The sequence below is a fragment of the Fundulus heteroclitus genome, chromosome 12 (assembly GCF_011125445.2).
Source record: "Fundulus heteroclitus isolate FHET01 chromosome 12, MU-UCD_Fhet_4.1, whole genome shotgun sequence".
Taxonomy (NCBI): Eukaryota; Metazoa; Chordata; class Actinopteri; order Cyprinodontiformes; family Fundulidae; genus Fundulus; species Fundulus heteroclitus.
In genome coordinates this window covers 2,845,693-2,871,111 of record NC_046372.1, presented here as the reverse complement: position 1 = coordinate 2,871,111, position 25,419 = coordinate 2,845,693, and the positions used below count along the sequence as shown (strand labels likewise).

General features: G+C 41.8%; 1 protein-coding gene across 1 annotated transcript; it reads right to left on the bottom strand.

Annotated features, from left to right (window-relative positions):
• Positions 1–217: 217 nt before the first annotated feature.
• rasl10a (RAS-like, family 10, member A) lies at positions 218–24,437 on the bottom strand. The gene is made up of 3 exons (XM_012863390.3): positions 23,415–24,437; positions 6,242–6,366; positions 218–3,541 (listed from the first exon to the last, which is right to left on the bottom strand). Exons 1-3 carry the CDS (start codon positions 23,628–23,630, stop codon positions 3,271–3,273), a joined length of 612 nt encoding a protein of 203 aa, XP_012718844.1. The 5' UTR covers positions 23,631–24,437; the 3' UTR covers positions 218–3,270.
• Between the last annotated feature and the right edge of the window lie 982 nt (positions 24,438–25,419).

The following is a 25,419-nucleotide window of genomic DNA, read 5'->3' as shown; positions in this document are numbered from 1 at the left end:
TCAGCACCATGGATAGTGCCTAGATCATTAGTAAAACAAAATTATTGTCTAGTCTGCCGGACTAATGCAGACAGACACCAGTCTAAACCAGAAATCTACTAGATGTTCATCTCTCTGGCTCCAGATAGCATCACTTTACCACAAGATGGCATTGTTGTCATAATGATTATAAATTGGCATGATTGTTGCAAACGATGGCGAAGTAATCCAGACAAGATTGGCGCTCTCAAATGCATTTATTTATTTATTCCTCATGTGTCAAAAAAAATGACTATAGTACCGACACCATAAAAATAAAGACAAGGTTTCAGATTGAAAAAACAAAAAACAAACTGTAGCCCTTTTTATTCTGAAACACACACACAAAATGATGGGAACTCGTGCTACACACAGTTGCTTTCTCATATCTCTGCTACATATTTCTCTCTCTCTCTCTCTCTTTTTTGTACTACTACAAAAAAAAATGCAACCATCTGGCCCCGCTGAAGGATTAGCACTACATTTGCAGGAAATCATGAGCTTGTGCTCTCTCATCCCGCTGAAAAGAAAAAAAATCACATTCATTCACTCAGCTGCTCACTGTAGAGTCAGGGAAACATGTAATGCAAAAATAATAACGATTAAACACGAGATCACATTTTCACATCAGTGCAATTAAACCCTGACCTGTTGGATTTTACCAACAAAAGCATGCAGGATGATCCCTCTATGAGTCGTTCATATATACAAATTGGTCAAATGTGTTCCCAAAGTACCTACCTTGGCCTAGTCAATGGAAATAAGAGCGTGTCTCACAACATTACCATTATGATGATTTTCAGATAGTGATGTTAAAGCTTTAGTAATGACCCATTTGCATCTTTAATGGTACATTTGTAGGAGGCACTGAGCTCTGTTTACTCAGTTTTATAGGATGCAGGAGTGCGTTACACATGGATTACAGCGATTACGAGAGGCATTTTCAATATGATGTATTGGTGTGTAGTCGCTTGGGGGCATCGCTGCGGGGTTTTATTGCTCCATTCTAATCCAAAGCTTCAGCATCTGTTTCCCTATCCTGCAGTGTCTGTCCTTTACCTGCCTGAATGTCAGTCATCAAACCCGCCTTTCTCTGCGTCACCTTGGCTTGCTCTCCTCTTCACACACAGGCACATACACACACTTTAACAACTACCATTAAGGGGGATGCCAACGTGCGCTGAGGTGCAGCGTTTTGTCTGCCAGGGCCCACAGTTATAGTACATTAAGCACACACACACATACGCACTAACAACCACAATGCTAGTACAGGTTCTTATTTTAGGCCCCCTGCATTTCCCCGCATCCCTGGTTTTAATGTACTCTGCAGAAACAGAGTCCGGGCGAGGGCAGAAGGTCGTTTGATGCCCTACAGTTTATCATAACGAGGGACTGCAGTATTTTCTGCTGCAAGACAACCTTGAAACACCCTTGGTGGGGACAAACACCCTTCACCCTAGGCCGAGTCTGCAACAGTGGCAGGGAAAGAATGAATAATGCAGGCTAATTCCACAGGCCTACAATAATTATCATATCTATTTACATTTCAAGATAATCTTTCCAGAAGAGTTAATTTATTGCCGTGATTGAATTAAAACTGTGGAACTTGTACGTTATACAGATTCATTACACACAGAATGCTATATATATTTAAGCCATTTATCTTGGCTAATTTGGATAATTGTAGCTTTCATCAAATAAAAATCCATGCTTTAGTTAACTGGAAATTGGAGTGCTATAAATTAACATTATTTTTAATACAGAAATGTTTTGTCGCGGTCATCACTGTGCAGTTGTCCAGCAAACAGTTATTGCCAAGGAGAGTAAGCCATAAAGGATGACGTCTAAAGAAGCAGACTGCTCACAGGGTGCTCTATCCAAGCATATCAATGGAAAGTTGAGTGGAAGGTAAAAAAAAAAAAGTGTGTCTGAAAACGGTGCACAAGCAAAAGGAATAACTGCAGCCTTGAGAAGATTGTAATGTGAAGCACATTCAAGGGTTCAGGGGAAATTATCAAGACATCGACTGCAGTTGGGGTCAGAGTTTCAAGAGCCAACTCTCATCGACATATCCAGGACACAGCTGACAGGAGCGTCTTGCCTGGACTGAAGCATGGACTGTTGCTCACTGGTCCAAAGACCTCTTCTTGAATGAAGGCTGATTTCACATTTCATCTTAAATTAAGGTCCCAGAGTCAGGCGGAAAAATGGAGAGGCACAGAATCCATGTTGTTTGACGTTCAAAAGTGAGCGTTCCACGGGCAATGAAGATTTGGAGTCTGCTGGTGACGGTACATTATGTTTTCTCAAGGCCAAAGTCAGATCGGCCGGCTGAATTTTACAGGATCTCATGCTTCTTTATTCGGACAAGGTTTATGGATGTGCTGATTTCATCTTTAGTGGGACTTGTACCCTGCCCACATGCCATGCCACTTTGCATTGATGCAGTAATTTATGCAAAAGGAGCCCCAACCAAGTATTGAATGTGTATACTGCACAGTATAGGACATAGTTTTCAGTGGACTGACATTTCTGTATCAAAAATCTCTTTTTATCAGTCTTGTTTAATATTCAAACCTTCTGAAAAAAAATAAATGTTGCGTTTCCATCAACAAATAAACGCTTGAGATATAACACTCTGAATAATTAAGTTTCCCTTTTTTAATTAAATCACTGAAACAAAAAAATCTTATTGATAATTTCAAGTGACATGCACCGGTATTTCTTTTCTTTATCTTTGTAATTTCATATCTTGGGTCATGGGCCCAAGTAAATCCTGGTGCGTCACATCTTGTGCCTTTTCACCTTCCTGAATATGTCAAATCCAAAAGGAAGACTCAATAATATTGCTGCCTTTCTGGTTTTGAGTCTCGCTAGCACAGCTTTCACGCTGTCAGCCCCAGTTACAGACCTGATGTACCTGCCGTGTTACATTCGGAGGCCCAGCCTGAAATGCTTAGCCTTCCAGCTGACGTGAGAAAATATAACTTTGCTGGATTTCAAGTTGCTGTTGCTTCTATCTGCTTCCTCCTTTCTACACAGTGGGCAGAATTAGACTAGGAAGTGGTTGGATGAGCATGTGTGGAAATTCAGAGTCTTTTACAGCGCAGAGAGTCAAATAAACCTCATGAAAAATCAGCTCAGTTAAGCAAGAGGCCACGGGGTATTTTTCCAGCCATTACGATAAAGAGTCCTTTTCTCCAGGGTCTGCTCCATCCCACAGATGAGAAGGGGTGGAGGGAGCTCTCGGGGTCACATGACGGTGCACCGATTCCTCTGTAGCGCCCCCTGCAGACGGATGGAGGTGTGGTTCTGGCGCATGCCCCGGGCCACGGCGATGCCCAGCAGCTCCTTGAAGAGCAGGACCACGTGCCAGTTAAACTTGGCGGAGCACTCCACGTAGCCGCACTTCCAGGTCTTCTTCACCAGGACCGACACCGCCCTGCGGGGCATGAAGCGCTGCCTCTGCAGATCCCGCTTGTTACCCACCACCAGGATTGGCACCTCGCTGCTGCTGCCTTCCCTGAAGGAACAGGTGAAGTGGGGGGGGGAAAAAAGCAAGGGGTTGGTTTCAAAAGGTACAGCCATCAGCTTGGTGCTTGTCAAAGTGGTTGTTAGTGTGTAGTAAGTGTGTGTGTGTGTGTCTTCTGAGGTGTGTGGGGGCGGAGAGGAAGATTACAGCGCACAGAGGCCCGAGGGGCCTCCCTCTGCAGCAGACAGTTTACAGCATTATTGGGCATGAAAACCAAGAGCAAGCAAAGACACACATTTGGGCCTCAAGATACAGTTCCAGACAGATGTTTACACCCATTCATCATCAGCGTGGGTGTCATGTAAATTTTGGACTTTAAATTATTTATTTGAGGTATTTTTCTTTAGGGTGCAATGTTTATTCAACATAAAGGCTCAGTAAATTTTTAAAAACAAGAGCTGGGCACACAAGGTTGAACTTCTTGTGATTGTTTTCCGATCTAGACAAGGTCAAAGTTATGCATACAGGTTTAAATATATTTACATACAACCAAACTAATATTTGCATGCTCCTTAGCAAGTTGCAGAGAAACAACAAAGGTTGCATTTCCCCGAACGAGGTCCTGGCATAATTCTGGCTAGCTTTTCTTATCGTAGATGGTGGAGTCCGTTTGAATTAGTAGTTTTCCTGGAACAGACCTGGCTTTTAAGCATTATCCACAAACCGTTTGGTATTTGTGTTTGTTGTTTTTGTCCTGAAGGAACACCCAGTTGTGTACATATTTGATCATCTGACCCAAACTTCACCCTCAGATGAAAGGAAGAAGGCGGAGGCCCAATCAAGATCTGGATGGATTTTCCTTCAATGGGCCCAAAAGGAATTCCTGTTTATCACATTGTTGCTCCTGTGTCATATTATTTGCATTTTTAGGCTCATCTTGCAACCTGGCTGCATTCCAGCAGTGCAAAAGGCAAATACTTATGACCTTTTCCCACTCTTAAGATTTGGATGTCAGTTCATTGTGAAAAAGAGCAATTAAAATCTATCATTAAATGCCTCTAAATTAATGTAATTTTATGTGTAAGTTAGTGTTTGTAAATTTCTGACCACAGCAGAAAGTATGTCTGTATGATTTGATTGAATGTGACTTTGCCTTTAGATGTTGTGAATTGGTGCTACACAAATAAAATTGAGTTAAATTTAATGTAAATCGGAGTACCACTAAAAAAAAAAAAAAAACTTTTGTTAGAGTGTCTCAGGTCAAAATATTTTTAGTAACATCTGATTAGTAATCTAAGACTCTTATGTGCCGCTCAAACTGAGAAAAAAGGAGATCAATTGGAATACATTTGATTTCAATACAATAAAATCCTTTTTGCAGTGCTCTTGGTTGAAACAATTAGTTTAAAGTACACCAAAGGATTTGGAGCTTTAAAAATATCTGAAGTGAAGTTAAATCCACTGGAAGCTGTTAAATCGGATAATAAATCTTCTGCTTTAGTGACAGCAGCGATAAGCCAGAGGTAAAAACCCGTAAAGGCTGATGCATTATTAATTTATCTTTTCTTCTATTAATGAATAAAGATTTTTTTTGCTGATAGAGAATGTCATCATCTGACAAAGATTTGCATACCTGGGCATATTTCCCCACCTGCTTTCACAGACCAATAGCTTGACAGCGTTAAATAAAAAGAGACAGATGCAAGCCCTGTGTCAGTGCTCAGTAATCTCACGTAAAGCGAAAATCTCTTTGCAAATCAGTAATTTTCCGCAAGGAGAGAAACAATCTACGTGAAAGTGTTTGGATCCATGTTTCTATAAAACCCCAAAGGAAAAGGACCCAACGCCATCAGAAGCTCAATGAACTAAAGGCTTCATGCCAGAAGGCTGCAGAGACAGAGGAGGAAATCACGGTTTCTCTGGTTTTCAGCAGAATTTTGTAGAACCAGATCGTTTTAACCCAATATTTTGTTCTCTTGGAGCTGCCAGCTACAGAGAGGAAAGCCCTCCAAACCTCCATTATTCATGATCTCCACACAGGGTTGGTCCCCGTTTGCCGCTTTACGAGTCTGTTTCATTCTGACTTTGGATCTGCATCCCGTGACTACACGTCGCCCCTGCTTGGGATTCCTCTTGCATTCACCTTTCCTGTAGCTGATAATGGGTTTCTGTCTGTGGCCATAAACATGGATGGGGGGGTGGGGGGGGGGGGTGGACTGTGTGGAGACAGCTTGGTCGTGTACAACACAGCCAACAAATGAAGTCCCTCTCTATATGGAAATGTATTCAGGTGTTCCAGTATTGTGGATAACAGCGCAGGTTTTTCACTGATCCTTGATGTTCAGCCCCCTAGCCTCATGTATGTGGATACAAAGCCCTTCAGGAGACTTCGGATCTGTATTATATCCCCCTGGCATTCAACTCTTGATCTCTTCATGTCAAATAAACGGAGAAGTATCCTCCAAGTAATCCTCAAATTGCAGTCGAATGCTTCGACAGCCCTCGTGTAGCAGCGCTATCGAATGTCAAAACAAAGCCGCTCTGATTTCGAGGAGGAAGGCGAAAAATCAAACGACACCACCACAGAGAGAGTAAACATATCCGTGGCACCACTTCAATTAAACAGCTTTGTCGCTGGTCTCTAAATGAGTGATCAGGCAGCTTTTTATGTAAGACGAGGAACGATGTTGAAAGGTAGCCCATCAGAGGTTGGATTGTCAGGAACGGATGAGGGGATACGTGTGAGCGTACCTGTTCTCCACTATCTGCTGTTTGATCATTTTGACGTATTCAAAGCTCTCCACACAACAGATGTCGTACACCAGGATGTAAGCGTTGGCGTTGCGGACTCCTCTGCAGCGCAGATCCAGCCATTCCTGAACAACACAGAGAGAAACACAAAAAGTGCCAAAAATTGATTTCTTTGCGAGAGGGAAAGTTTGAGCAGTAAATTTTTATGTATTAGAATAAAAAAATAAAAAAAAACAAGAGAAACAAAAAAATAAATAAATAAATAAAAACATGTTTTGTCAACTGATTGACCCTAATTCTTCAAAGCTTGTACGAAGGTTTTCTTGCAGTACGCCCTGTGAAGCATCCCCACAGCACGATGCCGCCACCACCATGTCTCACCGTGGGTGTGCCGTGTTTATGACGATGCGCGTTGTTAGTTTTTCACCAGACTTTGTGCTTTGCATGTTGACCAGAGCATTCACCTTCAGGCTCATCTGGCCAGACCAAACATGTGTCCAACATGTTTGCTCTGTCTCCTAAATGTAATGTGGCAAGTTTCAGACGTAGCGTGCCATGAGTTCCATTAAAACCAGATTTTCAGAGTGCATGACTTATTGGTGTCATGCCAACAGGTTCTCTCACTTGAGCTCCGGGTCTCTGCAGCTCCTCCAGAGTTACCTCTGCTTCTCTGATCAATGTTCTCCTGGTAGTTGGCCAGCTGCAGTGTGTCTTGGTACGTTTGCAGCTGTGCTGGACTCGTTCTGTTTTGGGCGGTTGTGGACTGATCAGAAACATTTGTTGGAGCTCTGTGATGACTGTGCCTCTCTGCTGTTGCGGTGTGCGGTATTATAGTGTGTCCACACGAGATTTTAAGAAGGTGCTTGAACTGGTAGCGTGTCTTGCAAGAGACCTGACCGTGTTGTTGTAATTCATGAGTTATTTGAGATCCTGAGACTTGCTATATGTTAGCTCAGTTAGGCTTCATATTACCATTGCTGTGATTATTGCATTGCTGTGGGGAAATTACTGAGGTCTGTGACTGGGTCTACCTTGACCTGTGGAGTGTTGTGATGTTATATGTGGACTGGGACAACTAGGGCTCCAAGTACCCCTTTTTGTCTTAATAAATGTTTTATATTAATTTGGTTGACTGACTTGACTTTTATTGAACTAGCTTTTGCAACACATAAACACTGAAAGGCTGTGGAGTTGTTTTTTTTAAACCAAACTCTCCTAGAAACGTCTCCACAGCTTTATCTCCGGTCCTGTTCGCACAGGATTTCATTTAAGGGCAAGTTAGTGAATACAAATCCAGATATTTCTTTGTAAAATATGTAAAAACTGTTTTGCTTTCGTACACTTCACAGCTATGTTTTAGTTTAGTAACTTCACGTGGATGGCTGAGGGACATGGAGTTGAAAATCTGATCACCAATCTCAAAAACATAGTTCTTGTCTGCGTTGTAGAAACAGCACATTTTTGTTGTTATGGCTCCAAGCGCCTCTTAGAGAATGTGGTACACATGCAGTACCAACAAAACCAGAGTAATTACAGTGGGCAGCTAGCTGAACAACATGTACTTTGCCTTTCTGCAATTTCCAATAGCCTTTTGGCTCTTTATCACATGTTGCATGCCTCTGCTGCAGAGAATGTGCACAGAGGATGAATTCCCAGAGCTCCCGTGACTCTTTGAGCTCCGTTTTCCTGAAATAAAGTCATTTGGTGTTCACCCAGAAGAAAACACAGCTCAGTCTCCTAGCTACACACATTCAAGGACGATGACCGAGGTTAGACGAAACCAATCACTCACAGTCTGTCAGTGGAAGAAAAACAACTCATGTGGCTGTTACATCAGGCTTTGTCGCTCATTGTACATTCAGCTTTGTAAAAGAAGAAGAGGAAGAAGAAGAAAAAGAAGAAGAAAAGCGTGTTTTATTTTATGCTAATGAGTTTTAAAGTGTAATTAAAGCAAATTACAGGAAAAAAAACATTGTCACCCCTAATTCTGTTCATGGTGCGTTTCCTCAAACTCTCACAAGTGCACCGTTGAACCTCCCTTGCAGCCTCAACCGGCAGGCAATGAATTTATAAATATTTGATCGGATTAAAGATGGGGAGAGAAACTTGAAGGAGACGGGAGAAAGATTTTCTGGGGGAGAAAACAGATGCTTAAAATTAGAAAACAAGGAGAGGCCTAAGAGAATGGTGAAAAGATGAAAAAAGGGAGAAAGACCCAGGGATGAACAAGACAGGGAGTCCACATCCCTTCTGGGCCTTTGCTTTCTGAGACTTGGATTTAATTTGGTCTATCAGGCTGTGGCTGCAGCGGGAAGTGTGCAGGAAACAATCATTTCAGCTACTGGAATGTAACGTTTAACTGGAAAGTGGTTTCAGGATTTTATCAGTCTGCTGCATAGCGGAGCAGCGGTCAGCACTGCTGCCAGCAACACGGTCCTGGGTTCAAACCCCAGCCTTTCCGTGTGGAGTTTGCGTGTTCTACCTGTGCATGCAAAGGTCTGCCCAGCTTCACACAGACACCCATGTTAGGTTAACTGGCCTTTAAAAATGGCCTTCAGATCTGACCGTGTGACTGCACGGTTGTTTGTCCTGGTGCGTCTCTGCCTGTGTTGCCCTGTGATTTGCTGCCAACCTGTGCAGAGTGTACCCCATCTCTTCCCCCAATGACTGCCGGGGACAGCCTCCAGCTCATCTGTGAACCTGTGCTGCAAGGATTGAGCAAGTATAGAAAACAGATGACTGGATTTCATCAGCGAATAAGTGTTTGGGGAAAAGGTCATCAGCACTAAAGCTGAGATAATAGTGTTTCCCCAACATATGAGGCTAAATCCTGCCATTTACAGGCTAGCTCAACAAAACTGTTCAGAAAAACAGTAATCTCCATCTTGCTTTTGAGAATTTTTCATTAAATGAAAGTATTATTAATCGGAAAATACTCTCCTTTAAAATGTTTATATATGTTCTTTTTAGAAAAAAACTACAAGTTGTTTCTTCTGCACATAGCTGCAATCTCACTTCCTATAAACTAAGGAATGTTGGAAGAATTGGGAACGTCGGGAATGTTTGTCGCCTTTGTTTGTTCAGACTGTTTCCTGATTTCCCAGCGTGTCCTATCAAAAGGAGAGGTCCCTCTGATTGGCTGATCTGTGACGAGGGAGAGACCATGAAGAGAGACTGGCGTAGCAAGACATCAAAAAGACGTTTTGGCAAGAGCTGTTATTCCTACTCAGACTGGTTTGATGTGAGTTACCCATTTTCTATGTGCTTTGGAAGGTTAACTAATTAGTAGTAAAAATCTACTTGTATATGAGGTCTGCTTAAAGAACCACAACGAAGACGCGTTGAAAGTTTTTCCCAAACTTGTGAAAGATAAACCGACTGCCAGCTATTTGGGATGAACTCTGGGTATGAATATTTTTAGTAGCTTCTTTTCACAATAAAAAAAAGAACACCACAAACACTGTCGATTTAAGATTCCATCTATAACTTGATCTGAAGAAATAAGCAAATTCTTAGTCTAAAACTACTACATTTACATTACATTTATTTAGAGCAAAATAAAGTCTAATGTAAAAAATAGAGGTTTTTCTCTAAAATCTCAGCAGCTAGAATTCTTGGCGCCGCTGCTCCTGTACTTTTTGCCAGCATGGCCTCACCTAGTCCTATCCTGAATTATTTCACTCGGTTGAATCATACAGAGAGGAGGATCTCGGCCTGCCCGCTCTCCAGCGCTCAGTTCAGCCTCTGTCAACATCTCCAACCTTCATCTGCCCCTCTTCATGTAAATACCCTCTGGAACATTAACCTTCCCTCTGCGAGCACCAGGATCTTCTTCCCCTCCGCTCGCTCCAAAACAATAAGCCCTCCATTACCTTTCCGAATATCTGATCCAGTCCTGTTCAGTTTCACCGCTGCATCTATCCTCACTTCCACCAGGTGCTACTGAATTAAAAATACAGAAGCCCCTCTGGTTTGGGAGTTTTCACTGTTCGCTTTGTAAATAAACCTTCACTGGGTTTATTTATTGTCCAGAGTTTGACTCTAGATGTGGAAGAGGAAACACTCTAGAAACCGATTTTTATTTAAAATACCCTGTCAAGAACACACAAGGTTCCCAGAATTTGGCCCACAGCACCACAGTTCCTCCACCATACTTGGTGTGATTTCCCTTGCGAAAATCACTTTGTTTAACACAAGATCAAGAGCTTTCAGCTGGAGCGTCCGCTGCTGAAAGCTCAATCTAGATCTCACATGACTAAAGCCAGTTAAAACTCAGTAAGGTTCAGCAGACTCCAAGCTTTAATGCTTGGCTTTTTCTGACATGCAGATTGCACCTAATGACTTGGTGATGCCACCTTTTGCTGCAGTTCTCTGACATTTAAAGTTGGAGCTTTCTTCTTATCTCCATTACCATCCTGCTGACTGCGTTTGGTGGCAAAATGAATATGGATGCTCATCCAGTCGAGTGGGCAGTCGCTGAAAGAAAGGGTCAATATCATAATTATATAGCTGAGAAACAGAAAGCCTTGGATTACTGACTAGAGATTCCTAGAAATTTTTAACATCTTTATAAAAAGGATACTTGAAATATTAAAATGTACTTCAGATACATTTAATTTAAAGGGATCGTTCCACTGGATTTGGTTTTGCAAAACAAAAAAGTATTGCTTAACTTGGTATTTTACTCCACTGCACAGATGTAATCAAAATGAGGGATGCATTTTCGTCTATATTTTTTCTATATAAGATGTAAAAAAAAAAAACATACTGCAATAAAATACAAAAAAAAAAAAAAAAAAAAAAAAGTCAACGTAAAGAATTGGGAACAAGCTCACGTGTAAGCCGCTGCAGCAGAGTCAAGCGGCACCAATTTGAATATTCATAGTTTTGCCCATATCAACCTAGATGAGTCAGCAGAAATCAAGCTGAACCATTTAAGGCATCTGAGGAGGATTTAAATCTAAAAATATATTTTGTAATTTGGATGATCAAAGACAGACTTTAAAGGGTTTAATCAATGCCGGGAGAGAGTTTCCTGTTTGTTAGCAGCAGAGATAATCTATGCATGATCACAGTCTCTGCTGAAGCTCTTCATGTGGTCAAACTCTGCCTTGATCATTAAAGCTTCTCAGATTATTGCTGTTCATTGTTTCTGACTGATGCACCTGAATCCAGCTCAGATGATGTGGTCTCTTTTTGCTGTATGAGATTGGCTGTTAATGTAATATAGAAATATCAAAATGCAAACTGACATAATTGAAATGTTAAGCCAGTGAGACATAAATTTGTGGCAGTAAAACACATATTGATTTGAAGATTATTGATTGTGCTCACTGTATTGTTGCTCTTTTCCATAATGGCTTCCATCTGAAAACGGAAAATGTAATCGCACACAAAAATGTCCTGTTTAATACCAGCGCGCAGTTTATCCCACGTATACAGCTGATAATTTATGACAGCGGAAGATAAGAGAAAAGGCGATGATCAGCGTGGTGATGTTACTGGAAATGTGAGCATCTTGATGAGAGAGAATTTGCCTTCATTTGGGCCTGGAAGAAGTTATTTATGGGTTTGTGTCAACAGGAAGAAACACTTTCACATGAGTGGGACGATAATGAGGCCCATGAGACGTGGAGGAGAGATAAAAAAAAAAAAACATGAGATGTACGGGACTACTGCGGGCAAAAGTGAACGGGGATGGTGAGAAAACAGGTGCAAGCTATAACCGCTTCTCTTTCCAAGTCATCTAGTGACATTTTAACAACTTACCCCGGGCCGGCCCAAGGTACCAGCAGACATTGCTGCTGACACGCCCCCCCCTGCTGGCCGTGAAACCCTAAAAGAGCCTGAATTGACACAGACTAGGTTTACAAAGGTCATATAAATACTAACAAAAAATGTCTCGTTATGTTAAAATAATAATCATTTAAAGCTAACTTACACTGAAATTCATTTTAAACTGTTTAGCAAGGATAAAAACATTGTTTTGTTTCCTTGTTCTGTTTCTTAAACTCTAGCTTTCGTTGTGTTTTTTTTTTTTTTTTACTGCTGACAGAGTTTAAAAACATCCGGTTGGTCAGTTTAGTGTCCCCCAAGGAGGCATGTTGCTGATGATTTCACTCTATAATACAGAATAGGTGTTTAGCAAAGCTGCTGTTTAAGGTACATTTTTATGAGACTTCAGTATAAAAATAGTACAAATTGTATAGAAACCCTTTGCTCTCCCTCTCATCTTAGCTGCTCAGCTGAATTTTAAGGTTTATTCTAAACGAATCATCGAGTTCAGCCAAAATAAAGCATTTTTCTCCAAATAACTTCTCCAAACAGAATGTGTGTTGGTGATCCTTTGACCTGATTATGAATAGGTGTAGTAGTGGAGGAACGGGATGTAGACAAGAAAGGGATTTATTGAAGAAATGATAACAAACTTACAGAAAGAGGAAGATACAAGAGATACATAATCAGAGAGGACACGACAGACATGACAGGACAACAGAAATATCTGACAAGGACAGGCTGAAAAGTGAAGGCTTAACTGCTGGGGAGGTGATTGATGGACATTACGTGGGTCCTGTTATCTGCTATGTACTGAAGCTGAATGGGGATCAGCATACTGAATAGCTAATGAAGAGCAAATCGTAAATATAAAATGGTGCACGGGGATTTAGGAAACCTTACTGTTGATTGGAAGCCCAGCAAATACAAGAAAGCCATCTAGACAATGATCAGAAATACAAGAATGAAACAAACTAAAAAAAAAACATAAAACAAGAGAAAACTCAGATATCTGGATAGAAAGACAGAACCAAAGTAAGTAGACTATGCCAAGTTTACCATTCTGTTTCCACCAATCTTATCTGTGCCTTTACTGACATTAGGCAAAACAAGAGATCATGAAGGTTAACCTGTTTATTCTATTGAAATAATCAATAATTCAATACAACCTTGCCTTTATACCTTATGCATGTAAAACCAAGAGTATTAAGCTGTTTTTATCCTACTAAAAATGCATATATATATATATATATATATATATATATATATATATATATATATATATATATATATATATATATATATATATATTGGGGTTGAACACCGTGGTTCTACAAGACAACACTTAGCTGACTTTTTAATTGACTCAAAGGGTACATCATCCAAAATCCACTTAAATACATTTTGTTGTGCACTAGGAGTCTCTAGGAGTGCAGAAAGGTTGAATGTAGTCTGTCAAGGAGCTGCGTAAATATCTTTTTATACTTAGTGGGACATATTTTTCCAAGCCTTTCAGTTTTCTCTGTTTTTATTACGTTTTTTGAACAATTATGTCACAGGATTACCTGCAGAAGTGCCAGACAAGGTCAGGGACTTCCAGCTTACCAATTTTTCGAATCCCCTGTTTATATTTCTGGGAGCGATTTTGTAGTCCGAGCTGAAGGATCCCAAAGCTAAAAGTGGATGAGTCAAAGGTTGTTCACTGCGCTGTCCCCCGGCAAACTACAAAAATGGCAGAAAGGGGTGAAGCAGAACGTTCTGCAACCTGGAGGGTGGCGGGTTGTCAAATTCCTCCTTTAGATTTAAAGAGACAGCACCAAAACGAGTTGCCCTCAGACACACCTCAGAACAGGGGCAAAAAGGGGGGAATATGGTGGCAAATTAACAAGGAAGTCTGTTTTATATAGACCACAATGGGATCATTTTAATGTGAAAAGGAGGAATTTAAAAACATCATATGTCCCGATGTAGATGAAATGTTGTGAATGACATTTCACATATGAGAAACTTTCCTACACCAGAGAGGTAACTGGCTATTTTTACATCCCTTTTAACTCGCCGTTGTGGGATGGGACACAACTCACATGTTGTCTTAATGTCCCCCTCTGATTGATTGTGTGGCCCTGGTTCATCTGGTCTAGGTGGAAGAGAAAGTCCTGAAGAGAGCATTGGTGACCACAACTTTCAGAACATGCTAACAAGAAACCGGGCCCAAACGAGTCACTGGGACCTGGCCGGTCTTTGGAGCTGTGGTCGTAATAAATGTTTGTTTTGCCTATTATTTATGTAAAGTTTCCACAAAGAGGATTGTTTTTCCCTCCACAGGTCCAACGTGCTCCGCAACTCTCAGTGACTTTCTGATTTTTGTTAACTTATGAGACTGTTTGAATTCTGGCTACTAATGCTTTCTATGATAATACTGATGCTGCTTATTATTTTGATGCATGTGCTAAAATAGCCAAACTAAGAGATTGTTTGGCTAAAATATGGAGTCCAACGAGAGCAGCTGAAGTGGGCCGGAGAGCAAAAGGTTTTTGTTACATAAAAATCTAAATTAGGGGGAGCCACCAAAACAATCTGTTGAAGAATCAGTGTAATTATTTGTTGCCTCGTGAGTTGATCGTGAAACAAGTTGTGTTAAATGTAAAAATCATCAAAAAACGGGTGATATACGGGGGCAACTTAGCAGCACAAATGGGCCGGCAATTGAATATCTGCTTTTGGCCTCATTCAAGCTTGGGTCGGCTCTGAGGTTGCTGATATTTGAGTCCCACTGTAACTTTATTAGAGTCCAAAGCAATTTAAATCCAAGTCGTGCTGTATTTCTCAGGAAAACATGGCATATTTCCTTCCCTTAGCAACGCATATCATCACAGCTCAATCCTAATTGAGGCAGCCGAAGATATGAGGCGCACACGGCGGCTTTCAGTTGCAGCCTCGCATCTCGTGGCCTAAAAATAGCAGCTTGTGTTCTCATCTCATATCTCTTTGTCATCCAAATCCTGGTTTTAAATGCGGAGGCGGAGCTTGAAGGAGCGACGCGAGTTCTGCAGAGCCAAACAAGAAAGCCGGGCAGAGCAAATAAACACAAATCAGGTGCTGGACCCGTGTATACTCCCGATGAGCAGGAATCAAAGGAATCAGTACGTGTGTGATAGTCAGAGTTATGCATGCGTGCAGGATGGGAGACTGCAGTCGCAGGAGCGTAAAACTACAGCGTGGTGCCACTGCCTGCATCCTTCAATAGGTCCTTCTTACCAGTGCGGAAAAAGAGCATCTCATCCCTCGCTCCTCAAGACCCAAACAGACCGCGTCTCCGTGACAACAGCCCGCCCTGGTCAGCTTCCAGCATGCAAAGACAAAAGCTGCTGCGTCTCTGAGTATTACGACGGGCGAAGAAGTGGAGGGGCCCTTAATGGTATGCGTGTTTGTGATGGCTAATAATGCTGGAGCACAGGAGCACTGGGTGTGACGTGGTGCAGAAACGCTGATGAGCAATTAAAGAGGTGTCATGGAAAGGCCACGCCGCCTCGCTCGCAGATACAATCTATTACAGTCCCCACAGGTGAAATTTCTATTAATCAATGATGACCTGTGGCTGGAACATCTTTAAAGACTGTGGGACACATCGCTTTTTGGTGGGTTTGTCTCTCTTGAGACCGAGGGAAATTATTTTTCTGAGTTTCTGCAGTGCTTGTGTTACAGGAAGGAGACGGGATCTGTTGTAAAATCACGTTTTTCTGGTTTAGCGTCTCCCTCTCGTTCAGATGGAAACAGCTGTAACAGAAGAGTTTGAAGGGATTGCTGTTTGCTCCTTTATATATGAAGCTGCTGTCAGAATTGTAAACCTGGGATCAGAATGGCTTTGTCCAAAGCTTATGTAATCCACTTAGCATCTACAGGCTCATTTAATTGTGTGTTATACGTCTCTCCTTCAGCACATGGATGATACAGAGGCGAGAGAGAAACTTAGATTTTATGTGTTTTGCAAAGCTATGACAGAATTCATGCCCAGAGATAAGAGTAATGATAAAGAAGACTAGACCAGAATCCTTGGTCCTTCTTGTTTAACACCTGAACAATGTTTTATTTATTATTTATGATAATTTTATGTTTCAGTATGAAAAAGATTGTGATCTAGGTCTATGCTATAAGAAGAATACAGCTACAGTCATGAACAAAATTATTGTTACCCCTCGGTTAATCAGAGAAAATCTCAAAATGGTCACTGAAATACCTTCAAACTGACAAAAGTCAGAATAAATAAAGATTTACTAAAAATTAACCAATTTCCTTTTGGACAGGTGAGACAAAACTGGAGCTTTTTGGCTTGGCTATTTTCTTGGGCTGCTTTGCTGCATCTGGCTATGGGTGTCTCAGATCTGTGAAGTGTTCAATGAAATCGCAGGAGTATCAAGGCATTTTGGAGAGAAATGTGCTGCCTTGTGTCAGTACGCTTGGTCTCAGTTGTAGGTCATGGGTCTTCAAAAAGGATAATGACTGAATCACGCAGCTAAAACCACCTTAGATCGGCTTTACGACTATTCTGACGTGGCCTCCTATGATCTAATCCTATTGAACACCCATAGAAGGAACTGAAACATGCTGTCTGGAGAAGGCTCCCTTCATGAGAACATTAGAGATCAAAGAGCATCATGGAGGCAATGGACCACAGCAGACAGGTCAGGGTGAAAGGTGCCGGAAAAGCTCAAAGAAGTTATAAAACAGTATCCCAGAATCACTAGGATCACCGTTCAGTTGATCATCCTGAAAAGGAGAGAGCATAGCACCACTGAAAGCCTCCAAGATGTAATTAAATTAAATTTTATTTATATAGCGGCAATTCATGAAGCATGTCATCTCAAGGCACTTTATAAAGTCAAATTCAATCATATTACACAGATTGGGTCAGATTATACAGATTGGTCAAAAATTTTCTATATAAGGAAACCAGTTGATTGCATCAAAGTCCCGACAAGCAGCATTCACTCCTCATGAAGGAGCGTAGAGCCACAGCGAGAGTCGTCTGCATTGTACATGGCTTTGCAGCAATCCCTCATACTGTTCAAGCATGAAGCGACAGTGGAGAGGAAAACTCCCCATTAACGGGAAGGAAAACCTCCAGCAGAACCGGGCTCAGTATGAACGGTCATCTGCCTCGACCGACTGGAGGTTACAGAAGACAGAGCAGAGACACAACAAGAGAAACAAAAAAGCACAGAAGCACACATTGATCTAGTAATCTGTTCTACATTAGATGGTAATAGTGGGTTATCTGTCTTCCCTGGATGATGTCACAGCTATGTAAGCCTGTTCACCTAAATCAGGAAGTTCAACAATGGCTCCTAATAAATTTGGCTAAAAATGATAATGAACCAACTAGTGTTTTTAAAAACAGGTATAGCAACAATTGTTGGTTTTACTTGTGCTTTTGTGGAATAATTGCATTGAATTTCCACAAAAGAATGACACCAAAAGCACCACTTTTGTTTCTTTTCTTTTATTTTGTATTATGCGTTTTGTTTTTTGTTTTGTTTTTACATCACATTTTTGAAAATTATAATTATACGATGTCTATTTTCAAAAGCTTGTGTAACATTTATGGCTCTAAACGAGCTTTTATTTAGCTGGACCGAGGTCAAAAAGGGTCTTTGGATTGTAAAAACTGCAGATGCCTGGCCTAGACTGACAGACCGGGCCACAACATCAATGGCTGCTTATCATTAAGCAGCCATTTACATCGTTGTAACTCTGGAGGAGCAGCGGAGATTCAGAGCTCAAATAGGACAACCATGTGTCATCCTCTACACAAATCTTGCCTTCATGGAAGAGCGGGAAGAAGAAAGTCTTTGTTGAAAAAGTCCCGTTTGCAACAAGACCTGTACTGGACACGGCAGATAAATAGAATAAAGGCTCCTGGTTCAAAGAGAAAAAAAGTTGAATTTTCTGGTGTTTATGCTAAACAACATGTGTGGTGGAAAACTATTGCATCATAATAGGGAAAGCTGTGGGGAGCCTTTCCTTCAGCAGGGACAGGGAAGCTGGTAAGAGTTGATGGGAACATGATGGGGTTAAGTTAGGATAATCCTGAATTTCCCCACTGAGACACAATAAAGCCGGTTTCTATTCTACTCAAACCTGGAAGAAAACCTGTTGGAGGCTGAAAGAGGCTAACAACTTGAAAACCCGAGGTTCATTGATGCTCTCCATCCAATCAGACTGAACTTCAGCTATTTGACAAAAAGGAGCCAAACTGGTATGGTGTGGGATGAATCCTAGACACTGCAGTGCACTTTTTGACATAAGTTGTTGAATATGTATAACTGAAAGCCGATTCCTCCAGAAATTAGGACCGGGGTGTCCTAACTTTTCGGTACATTGGCCAAAATTGTCGAGTCAAAGGAACTCGAGGGCCAAAAAATTAACAAAAATTTTATAAACAAAAATATTTATGTTACTTTTGTACCTGCTCTACAAAATATTATGTTAAATAAATAAATTACTCAGATTTTTTGTAAGAAATTAATGTGTAAATCCAAATTTTTTTTAAAAGGGGTTTGCTCATTTGTTGTATCATCTAGTTTGCAAATTATTTTGAATAATTGAATTTGACTCTTCAACAATAATAGACTGAACTCTTTTTGGTCTAGCAATATAACAACAGTTGTTCTTTGAAACCACTTGTTGTAATTAGCCAATTTTAATAATTGAATTCAAAGCAGATTTTAATTCACCAAAGTCTGCATTTGAGTAATTAAATATCATTGGATAGATACTATGAAATTAAAGAGAATGTCAAAAGTGTGTTCATTAAAAGGTGAATACTTTGTGTTGTACTTAACATTTTCAGCTATAGGATTTTACCTTTTGTGCATTAATTTTGCTCTAATTAAAAACTAAAATCTTCCATCTGCATCAGCCACCTGTGCTTGTGGAGCAAATCCTTCTTTGGGGGGCAACCCAAAATAAGCACAGTGACTGTAAATGGCCCCCAGGCTGCACTTTGGACATGCCTGACTTAGCGAGAACATATGAAGACCTACAACAAAATAAATACATTGACAGTCTGACAAAATCATGTCAACAAAACGACGGTACAAGCAAAAAGGCGAGAAACGAAATACGCATTTGGTTTCTCAAATTAACGTTTACAGTTTTTGCTTCCCCTGAATTTTCCAGGGTCAAAACCCAGGAACACATTAGAGAATCTGCCTTAGTCCAAAACCAAAGAAGCCAAAAATGAAAGTGAACCCTAGCTTTTATTTCTTCAAGATGCTTTTTGATCTTATTATCTCAACAAAATCAGATCAGACCTCTGGTCATGTCCGTCTTTTGTTGTAGGCTCTGTTTTTATCCAATAAACTAGATTTATTTAATGGAGAATAATCTTGAAACATGCTTATTTCTGTTCATGGAGTTCTGATCCACCTCCAATACCATAAAAAAACTTGGATGAAAACGTAAGCTTTTTTTTTTGTAGAAACAATCACACTGCTCTGTCTTTGGAAAGCAAGGCAGCTTGCAAATTAAACCATAAAACATTCAGTATTAAATTTTACTGCTGCAGTTTGCTCATATGCAAAGAGTAATAGAAACAGAGGACAACCATTATCTTTTTTTTTTTTTTAAACTTGTGGTTCCTCTCAGCTTTTAGATGACTTGTGAATCTCTTCACAGATGGGCACTTATTCCAACTGCGTCCACAAAAGTCCAAACGACACAACGTGTTACATAAAAAGCTCTAATTTCTGTGCAGTTATCGCGTAGCGATAGAGAGATAACTGAGAAACGATCCAGAGAGAAGCAAGAGAGGGAGACAGAGTATCTTCAGTTTGGGGGGGGGAGTCATGGAGATACATTATGGCACAATGAAAAATAAAATACGATAAAAGACAGAACAAGACAAGAGCAAGCATGCTGAATGCTCCGTCAAGCTTAAATCCATCTGTCAGAACATCCTATTGCCACATTGTGACAGCTGCTCTCTAAAAGCTTTACTATCAGCAGCAAACAAACATTGTGCAAACAAATCATTAAACCATCCCAGTAAAATAACAGAAATCTGGGACCAGCAAGCATGAAAGTCTGGCTGAAGCTGGGTCACAAGTTTGCCTTTTAAATATAATCTGAGAAGATGAGAAACTGCCCGGCTGGATCAGCATGGAGGCGGACTGACTCACTGTATCCTCCAGGTTATTCATCACAAATTTCAGAGGACAGATTACTCCTCACTCAGTCACTGTTACTCCGATAGTGTCCATTAAGCTCTTTGGAACCTGTCTAATTGACTGCGGCCACTCAGACCTCTATTGGTGGCCTATTCCCTCCAGTATTCTAACTGGGAAAGGCGCTTTAATTCAATTTGCCGCACGCAGTGAGTGAATTTCAATCACTGTTCTTTGTGCGGCTCGGTACTCACTGGCCCTGACTCGGGTTACTGCACATCTCCGCTGATGGGGTCAATACAGAGAGGCGCAGTGACTCAGACGTGCCGCCCCATCAGTGCTCTGCCTGTGAACAGAGGACATCAACATACTGAGGACAAGCGAGAGACAACAGGAGCAGAGAGCAGGCTGGAAATGTGGCGGCGGCACTCAGTCAGTGATGTTCTCAACAACGACCCCGCTAACAGGAGCCCCCGTTAGTATGAATATACACAACACTGTGATAGCGGCACTGTGCCAAAAGCTTGTTGATGTGACTCAACCTTTTGGCGACATACACTCCTACACTTTAAACTCAAGAGACTCACTTTGTCTTGTTCCTTCTTTTTTGTTCACACCCACCTTCTTGTACTCTGAGCGGCATTATATAGCCGAACGAGACTTTACAAAATGTCCCAGTTGGTGGCAAACAATGCCGCAGACCTCTCGTCACCTTTTAGATGAAACATTAGGTCTGGATGAAAAGCTGTAATTCTGTCAGGTAGATTGTACCGACCCTTCTGCCGGCCTTCTACAAGCCCCTCGTTTGTTGACTCCCACCCTGTCTGATAATCACAGCCTTTCTTGCAGGAACTATTGGTGAAACTCAAGGTGAGAGAAAAAGAGGACATTTTCTGCAGCAGTAATTGACAGGTTGGTGTGTTGACCCGGGAGATTTTCTCCGATGAAAGCCGTGACAGACAGGAGTCAAACACACACTGCAAACAAAGACGCAGATGAGGTGTAATGTCCGACGCTAGCTTAAGACATTAAATTGCCTATTAAAGAGAATTAATGTAAGGTCCACATCGTACAAGTCAAGGTGTCCCTAATCGATGATTTAGTCATGCAACTACACCTCTGCAGTAGTGCGGCATTGATTCGTGTTCAACTTACTCTCCTCTGAGACTCCTAAAATATACATCCAGCTGTTCTGTGAAGGCCTCGGTGCTTAGTTAGAGAACATTAAGAGGACAAACAGCATCATGAAGGAACAGTGCAGAAAGGTCAGATATAACATGGAGATGTTTAAAGGGCTGTTACGTTACGCAACAATATTTCAAGCTTTCAGTATCTGCCGGAGCACTAAAAACCCTCACCTATAAATGGAAAGACAGTTGCACAACTGCAAACCTGCCAAGATGACGACATCCACCTAAACTGAGAAGTAGGACAAAGAGGGTATAAATCAGAGAGAGAGAGCAAAGAGGCTCATGGTGGCTCTGGAGGAGCTGCAGAGATACATAGTCCAAGTGGCAGGATATGTTGACGGTAAAACTATCTATTGTGTACTTCAGATATTTGGCCTTAATGGCACGTGGAAGGCCAATGTTGAAAGAAAGCTACAAGAAGTCTCGTATGCAGGGTGTATTGGAATCAGCTAACATGGAAGACGGTTCTCTGGTCAGATGAGACCTAAATTCTTTGGCCTCTGTGGGAAACATTTGTGAAAAACCAAACCTTCAAGTCACCCAAACACACCACCTCCACCCTGAGACACAGAGATGGATGCATCATGTCAGCATCTGCAGGAAAGCTTCTCCGCCACAGGGACGGAGCTGGTCAGAGTTAATGGGAAGATGGTTGAAGCTAAACTCGTATAAATCCTGTAGAAAATGTTAAACTGTTATTAGAGTTTACAAAAGACGGGAGGCCGAGGCAGAGGTTCGCCATCCGGCTGGACAGCGATCCTAGCCATACAGGTACAATGGAACAAGTTAGATTAAAGCTTATCCAAGAGGTATAATGACCCAGTCAAAGTTCAGAACTAAATTTTGGATAACCTAAGAACTGAAAATTAATACTGAGAGTTTCTCTCAATCCAACCCGACTAAGCTTGAGCTAACTGGAGAAGAACAGGCAATTCAGTCTCTAATTTGGGTTCCACAACATGCTGATTCAGGTGGAGCTGAATAGAGATGCTCACCACACTGTTTAGATATTTATTTGAAAAACAATTTTGGAGAATATACATCACTCCTAACAATCATGCATCATTTTTTTCTTGGTCTATAAGAACCCAATAAAACAAACTGAATTTGTGGTTATAATATGACGGAATGTAAATAGGTTCAAGAGACAAAAACCTTTTCAAGGGACTGCACATAACAGTTATTTGAAGTCCGACTTTGACACATAAAGCGGGTTTCTCTCTAAGCTTTCTAAATTCCTTCAAATTCCCTCTTTGTGTTTCAACACTGGAGAAACGGCGGCACAAAGACAGGATTTAGGACTTGAAGGATCGTTGTTCAAGAGTTAAAAAAGCCCAGTAAAACTAATTAAAATTATAAAACCTTTATACGCTATGTTGTTATTTTTTAATTAACTAAAACATTACTGTAAATAGCTGCCACAACTACTACTTCTTTAAATACACACGTTTGAGTGGTTGGCAACAGAAGAAAGGAAGTTTAATGACACGACAGCATCGCGCTTCTTTAAAGTCTCTAAAGCAAAACACGCAAAGACACTGAGAGCTTTCTCTGACCATAATCCTTGGATCAAATATGTCTTCTTCTAATCAGGTGCAGCAGATGACCCCTGGCTATGGATAAAAGGCCAGTCTCCTTTTGCACAGACAGAGAGTTTAAGCAGATGCAGCGGCAGCATCATATAATAAGCTCATCAGAATTTACCTGGCTCTGAGCGCTGCTCGGTTTTAGTTAGAAATCTACTGAAGACATCTCACGATTGATTAAAAAATGTATTATTTCCTCATGAGGGGGTGTAGTTTACAAAGTGATGCTCCAAGGCTTTAAGTCAGTCTCCATAGCAACTAGTAAAGACATCTGATAGGAACCTTATTTATCCCTCTTTCCCAATGTTGTCTTCTGGTTGCAGCTGCAAGGAGATGCTGAATAGTTGAAACAATATACGGGTTAAAAAGCAGAAAATACATGAGTGTGTGTGCGTACAAACATGGATTTTATGATCTCTTTTTTTGTTTTTCTTTAGTGAGGCTGAAGTAAAATTACCTGACTGGCGCTTGCTGGGAAGGAGGAGATTGGCGGGACGTCCAAAATCTTTAACTCGTACATGTTCCCGTTCAGAATGACCGAGGGTCTGTATACGTATCGGCTCCTGGTCGGCGTGTACGCCTCCGAGAAATCGTTATAGATGAACTGGCGGATTATAGAAGTTTTGCCCACTCCGGGAGCACCGATCACTGCGATACTCAGCGTCTCCACCATTCCTGGAGCCCGGGTTCAGCACCATGGACAGCGGCAGCGGCAGACGCGTTCCGTCCGGCGAACACAGCTGGATCCCCCGCTGCTGCAGCGCCTAAATCACCGCAGGTGGCCTCGGCACTGAGCGACGGAACCGATAAATCACCCAGAGCGAGGGCGCCTCACCTCCCAGGTGAGAGCGACGAGGGATTGTCACAAATAGAGGCTCAAGCAGGATCGCGCAAACGGAGGGAAACGGGTCTTCGTCGCCTCTGAGAGAGAAACTCTTGTTTTTTCCAGGGGGCATCCCCGGAGAGGAAGCAGAAAAGTCCGTCCTTGCTGTCTCCACTCGGACATAATCTCATCCACGCTCGGCACCGACCTTGCCCAGACGCGCAGGAGCTCTCCGCGCCTTCATTGATTGCCTCCTCTGCGCCTCTCGCTCATTTTCCCAGCGCTGCACCACCGCCTGCGCTCCTCCATGGCAGCGGGGGGGAGGAAGGGAAGGCGCACAGCCGCGGGGACTCGTAAAGAGGCTCTCCACGTGTTCTGCAATGGCATTAAACCTCGGTGTCTTTTCGCTTTTTGCTGCACGAAGGAGGGAGGGAAACGATCCTCACAGCCGACAGAGGTGCGTCTGCTGTAAAGGCATCTAGAGTGCGATCAGGAACGTTGTGCGTCTGCTGTTGGAGAGACAGGAGCTCTCTCTCTCTCTCCCTCTCTCTCTCTCTATCATCACTAATATCCCCTGCACTGCTCATCCAATAGGATCCGGTCGTGCGCAAAACGCGTGTGAAAGCTTGGTGTTCCCATAACGCCGCGGAATAAATGGTAAAGGATCAGGCCACGCACAGACACCATAAATCCTGCATCAGCACAGTGTGGGGGTCATGAAGGTTGAACATCAGATCTCTGGGGGTGACGTATTAGCTGCTGGATGGGGTCTAGAGGTAGGGCTCGGTCAATGTGAGGCATCCATCATCACAGCCTGGTGACAGCTCTGCTCAGTGGACCAGTGTGAGCAAGAAACATCACATGCGTCTTCCTAATACTGGTCCACTGGTCCTCCTTCCCAAGCAACGAGTTTATGACCTCAGAAAACTGCGCAACTTTAGACTGTTAAGGTTTCAGTTATTTATTTGTCGATCACTCAACCCCTTTGAGGATTTGCTTTGTTGATAAATCCAGAGGTGATGTTTCTAATGTATGACTGCATTATAATGTAGTCATGGCATAAACGCTGGCGGTTTATGGGAACAGTATACAGCATTTTCAATCACCATAGGCATGGATTTGATATACATTTTCAGCTTTTAACGAAGTTTTTGCACTCATATTGTTTTCAGGGTGAAATTATCACACAGCAAACATCTTGCAAACATTTTCTAAACAAGGATTAGATGCATAGGTTTGGTTTTATTGTGAAAGTTCCAGCAGGTTTGCTTCTGAGTTGAGGAAAGGTTGAATAATCTGGAGTTGGTCCACCTCCTTCCTTATGTTATCCAGCTTGGGAAATGCACCGGTGCCTTTGGCAGCAAAACTGTCCCACAGCACAATGCTGCCACCACCATGCAAGTAGTTTTCTTCCTTTTGAAAGCCTCATATCAACCTCTCCTAACGTTCTTGTCTTCCTGTTTGGGACCAGATCGTTCAGTCTTCTGGCCGTACATCTTTTCACCAGAAGGTATTGCTTGTACATCAGCAAGTTTCAGTCAAACTTAACAGGAGGCTGTTTTCTTGGTTAACATCCTGCCACATTGACGACAGTGAAACTGATGTCCCAGCAGTTTCCAGCTCATGGAAGGCTTTCCTC

Coding starts and splice junctions, on each gene's coding strand:
- rasl10a (XM_012863390.3), bottom strand. CDS start 23,630: ATGGTGGAGACGCTGAGTATCGCAGTGATCGGTGCTCCCGGAGTGGGC. Junction 6,367..23,414: donor TCCCAGCAAGCGCCAGTCAG/GTAATTTTACTT, acceptor TGTGTTGTTCAG/GAATGGCTGGATCTGCGCTG. Junction 3,542..6,241: donor CAGCAGATAGTGGAGAACAG/GTACGCTCACAC, acceptor CTGTTCCTTCAG/GGAAGGCAGCAGCAGCGAGG.